The sequence below is a fragment of the Stegastes partitus genome, unplaced genomic scaffold, assembly GCF_000690725.1.
Source record: "Stegastes partitus isolate 25-593 unplaced genomic scaffold, Stegastes_partitus-1.0.2 Scaffold0, whole genome shotgun sequence".
In the NCBI taxonomy this organism is placed as follows: domain Eukaryota; kingdom Metazoa; phylum Chordata; class Actinopteri; family Pomacentridae; genus Stegastes; species Stegastes partitus.
Window position 1 is genome coordinate 2267849 of NW_007577731.1, and position 5328 is coordinate 2273176.

The 5328-nt window shown below is 44.0% G+C and overlaps 1 protein-coding gene across 1 annotated transcript in view; it reads left to right on the forward strand.

Moving 5' to 3' along the window:
• The first annotated feature begins 2571 nt into the window (after nt 1-2571).
• The window catches only part of ddr2b (discoidin domain receptor tyrosine kinase 2b), a 13541-nt gene continuing 10784 nt past the window's right edge, over nt 2572-5328 (forward strand). Inside the window, exons 1-2 of the mRNA XM_008288635.1 lie at nt 2572-2672; nt 5012-5249. Coding sequence (XP_008286857.1) covers nt 2572-2672; nt 5012-5249 — 339 coding nt within the window. The remainder of the gene's footprint in view (nt 2673-5011; nt 5250-5328) is intronic.

The following is a 5328-nucleotide window of genomic DNA, read 5'->3' on the forward strand; positions in this document are numbered from 1 at the left end:
TGGAGTAATGAGAACATAATTTTACACACATACCGTGGGGTTTTCCATTCAGCCAAACTATTCTGAGCCTGACCACGAAACAAGCTTCTGTTCCCGTTCTGCGTTTCACTTTTATTACCCGCCTTGACTCATCTTGTTTGCATCCAGAGAGCGTTCTCTTGAACATCGTGTCATCATACTTCGGTAATTAGCAGGTTTTCCTCTGCGAGGAAATGACCTCCCGTCTGTTTTTGTCGGTAGCTCTCGTTGGAAGCTCTCAGCTGCCTCTGTGGGCCATAATTGAAACCATTCGTGTATCAGGTGGAATTCTGGGATTTTGGCCTCACCTCAAAATCCCAAACCGTGTTATTTTCTCTGTTTCTTTCCTCCAGCCAGAAAGACTCTTACATCAGCCTCAGTTTCCTCTCTCTCTCTCTCTCTCTCTCTCTCTCTTTCTTTTCCACTCCCAGAAAGTCCTTCCGAGGACGAGGTCAGCAGCTCGCAGTGCTGAATGCATCAACTCACAGTAGATGTGGAATATTCCCCGAGACAGATGGTTTCATAAAAAAAAAAAGCAGGAGAGAAGAACTTGCAAAACGTAAGTCAAATCCATATTTTCTCATGTGTGGGCATTAATCCCGGCGGCCACGCTGACTTTAGGAGAAGTTTGCGCTGCTCGGTTCAGGGAGTGACTTCATGAAGAAAAATACACACTTTTAAAGGAAGTGGAAGCAGAGGCAGGAGAAGCGCATTTATCTGTGTATATTTTAATTAGTCACCCACATATTTACGCTAAAGTAGCTCTTACACCAGAAAGGAGCCATTGATCATCATAACACTGCTACAGAAATGAAAACTCCAGTAAAATATGCATTAAAGATGCGAGCTTTCTCTGCAGTGTGTTGCTTTGATGCAGGATATTAAATTGAGTTTCGACTCTGCTCATGTTTATGTGTGAAACAAAAGGAACTTAATAAATCCCACAAGTGTAAATGTTACCTTTATATCTTTGATTAGCATTATTGTTATTGTTTATTGCACTCTGCTGGTGGGTTTTTTAGATGATCTTTTGGCGGCTTTGCCTTTATTAGATCGTGTAGAGAGACAGGAAACAAGGGGAAATATAGCAAGGGAATAACAGTAAATGTGCAGCCACCGGGGTATCAAACCAGGAGTCTCTGCCCATGTGGTGTTCACTCCAACCGCGCGGCTCTCAGGTTGTCCCTGCACGCTAGGTTTTTTTTTTTTTTTAGTAGAGCCTTGAGAATATCGAATTCTGTGAACATGTTGTGACACAAGCAAAGCCTTTAAATTCATCCCCATGAGCCAGAATTTAACTGTAAAACACTGCTGAGGAGATAAAGTAGATCAGACTGCCTTGATGTTCACGTTAATCTCACCCTCTGATCTACAACCTTCCTTCCAGGTGCTTAAGAAGACACCAAGGTCATGGAGGTTAAACTGATCTCACACCACGTCTTCTTTCTCCTGCTGGCTGTCGCCGTGAGATCCCAAGTCAACCCAGGTACACGTTCGTCTCCACGTTTCTGCCACTGAGCCGACAGGAAGGGCTTGGTTATCTTAGAGGAGGGCAGCTGGGAAACAGTGGCCATTACAGGGATTAATCCTGCGACGTTTAGACCCCGAGAATCAGCGAAAGACTCAGATTAAGCTTTTGTCGTTTTTAATGCGATCAAAGCAGAAGTGTGCGAGCCAGACGTGTGTCAAGCTCGAAATAACTTATTCATACTCCCGAGAGATGAGCGTGTTGACAAGAGGGAGCAAGGAAGCGAGTTTAGGTGGGTGGGCTCAGAAAGCGAGAATATAATGTGTTGTGTGTGTGTCCATGAGTGTGTGTGTGTGTGTGTGTGTGTGTGGTTTACCTAATGGTCAGAGAGCAAATATCCTCGGAACAGAGCAGAGCTTTCACAAGCAGGGGGCATTTGTGGAAAAAAAAAAATAGAAAAAAAAGTTAGAAAATTTGTAGGCGTAGTTGTAGGTAACACACACACACACACACACACCTACACAGGCATCCCCTCACACGCTTCCCACTTCGAATATTTTCACAGTCAAAGGCCTGTTTGTGCTGCCTCCGAGTCCATGTGAGGGGTTTTCAGAGGAATTGTGAATAAAACACAAAACGTTCCTTAATGACCAGGTAGCAACGGGAGGAACAAACAGGGACTCTCGGCTGAGTTAAAACAACTGGTCGAATTTATTTCTCGCACCAAACATATGAGTTAACGTCCAGCCGATGTCTGGCCTTTAAAAGTCCAAGAGGTCCTCTCACGTGTCTCTGGTAGAAATTATAAAAAAATGAAGAGCGGGCAGCTCCGAGGACACTCCCTTCTCATTTTGCTTAGACTGGCACCTACACAGTGATGCCTCTGTTTGGCTTTAGAGGCCTTGCAGGGCTGCAGGAAAGGAGCTGGACGGGGGGGGAAGGGGAAGGGGAAGGGACGAGCTCTGACCACTTAACACTCCTGCAAGGGTCCTAAAAAGACGTGTGGCATGTGAAAGCATATTTCACGTGTCGCAAATACACAACACGTAACGTGACCGACGTGTGCCGCTCTTGTGTTTGTAGAAATGTGCCGCTACCCGCTCGGTATGACCGGAGGGCAGATTCAGGACGAGGACATCTCCGCTTCCAGTCAGTGGTCTGAGTCCACTGCTGCAAGATTTGGAAGGCATGTTCCATCATACACTTCTTTTCTTGTTTAGTTTGCTCTGGAGAACATACACACAGTGTGTCAGTGGGCAGCATGCATGAGCTGTTGTTCTAACAAGCAGCATCTGTCTGTTCTCCATCATTGTGATCATCTGTAAGGGTCTCTTCTATGTGAACATCATATTTTCACTCATTTCTTCTTGTTGCAAATTCTTCTATTCACTCTAAACTAACTGACTGCTTTGTTTTTAGAAACTTAATAAACTTAATGTAACAAACACCAAAACCTAACAAAACGAAATAATCTCACTGTTCAGAAGTTCTAATCTGGATCCGATTGATCCCTCACGGTGCTCTCCAGGATCTTACTTTTGTGCTGGTTTTTCAAGCAGCATTGGACTTTCAAAGATTACCCAATCTGGATCTTCAGTTCTCTAAATGATGTGTTAAACTACATAATACAAAGCAGGCTGCTGACATGTAGAGAACAACAGGCCTAGAAACATAACGCAGCACCAGCATCCACTAGATCTATCGTCTCACCAACAGCAACTAAACACAAATAAATGAATATACGTAGTTCCTCGAATGCATTGTGGACAATTTGAACATACAGTCGTGACTCGATAATCCGACACTAAATGTAAAACATTCTTTCATGTCGGATAGCAAGGCTGTCGGATTGTCAAGACGGAGGTCGGATACAAGGAGGGCTTGATGCTGGAAGGCTCATTAGTTGTTAATATTTATTGTTCATAGTTGTTATAATAACTAGTGTGTTGTTAGAACACTACACATCACTGGATTTCAGCCTAACTGACCGGTGTGACTGTGCACGTTCCGGACACTTCCACCCTGGGGCAGCGCTCTGACGGGGTGGAAGTGTCCAGAACACACAGGCAGTACTTGGCTGCTGATGCTAGTTTAGTTAGCGCTCACACTTCTGTTTCCACCATCGGTGGCGGCGGGGGAGTGGCAGATACGCTCCACCGTTACCATCCATGTTTACTTCCGTAAACACTGAGCACGCTCGCTGCGTGTGACGTCGTCGTGTCCTCTTCTGTGCATGTGGGACACTTTTGGGTCGTATGAAGTTCACACAGCAGATCACATACAAGTCGCATTTAACTGGAAACGTGAAGGAACTCACAAAGAAATCCTCATTGAGCATCAAGTCCTGCAGTGTGAACGTAGCCAATCTGTGGGATTGTTCAGTCAGATAATACGTCGTTATCCTGATTGGTGACATTAAATGTCATGTTGGAGTCAGAATCCAAGGCTGTCGCTATGTTAAGGCTGTTTTTAAGGGTTCTGTTTGTTTTTCCTAAAAACCTGTCAGATAGCAGGTTTAGGATTGTTAAGGGTCGGATTATTGAGTCACGACTGTATGTTTTTCATCATAAAAAGGCTGAATGTCTTTTTTATTTATCTATCACTATCTATCTCTGTAATGCTTAAACCAAGTGCTAAATAAAAACATGACAACATGATTCGTTACAGGACCTGTTTCAAAACATTATTACGTTTTGTGAAATCCACCTTGAATCCACCCTTGGCAGCATATTCCTGATTTTTATTTTTATTTGTTTTGGATCATAGATATCCTCATCCTTCTAAAAGGTTTTGAAAGTTTGAGTTTTTTCCTGTTTAAACGAAGCATTTTCAAGATTTGATCCAATCTGATCTGATTACTTCTGAACAGCGTGGGCTCAGGTCCATTTAGTAGTTGTACAGGAGCTTTTTTTATCAAATCACATAATCTTCATCAGTGGGATCGATTTGTTTTGGCTGAAATTGCTGAAAAAACTTCACGACAGCACAGCAAAGAAAGATTGTGCATCAAAAGCTCCACAACAGTCACTAAATGGATGAGGTTGTTTAGTCAAGTGTGGTTAATCAAGTCAAGGATAAACTCAATATAAATAACATGTAGTGGTTGAAAGCAGGGTTGTGTTAGGTTGGGGTAAAAGATAAAGGAATAGTTTGACATTGTTTGACTCATGTGAGATGAGAAGATGTCTTCCTCTTATGTTTGTGTGATAAATGTGAATCTTAAGACACCAGCCGGTCCTCTTCGTTTTGTTTGACACTCAGCATAAGTGACAGTTAATGAAGCTGCTGCATGTTGAATAGCCGCAGTGCTTTTTTATGACATGTCCACTGACATTATGAAGAACATTTTCCCATAGATTCTATCTATTTGCATGTCTTGTCCTCACTACCTCGTCTCCCTCTACTCGTGTCTTTCAACATTTCCTTCCCCTCTCATGTCCTGTCTTCTCCTCCTCCTCCTCCTCCTCCTCATGTTTGTGTACCTGAACTCTGATCCTGCCTTTCTTCATCCTCGCCTCCCTGCAGACTCGACTTTGACAACGGAGACGGCGACGGGGCCTGGTGTCCTGACATCATGTCAGAGCCGGACGGCCTCAAAGAGTATCTCCAGGTGGACCTGCGTTCGCTGCACTTCATCACGCTCGTGGGCACCCAAGGTCGCCATGCCGACGGCATGGGTAATGAGTTCGCCCAGCGGTACAGGATCAAGTACAGCCGAGACGGCAGCAACTGGGTGGGATGGCACGATAGGAAGGGAAGGCAGGTGAGCTGGTGGTCGATAGATAGATAGATAGATAGATAGATAGATAGATAGATAGATAGATAGATAGATAGATAGATAG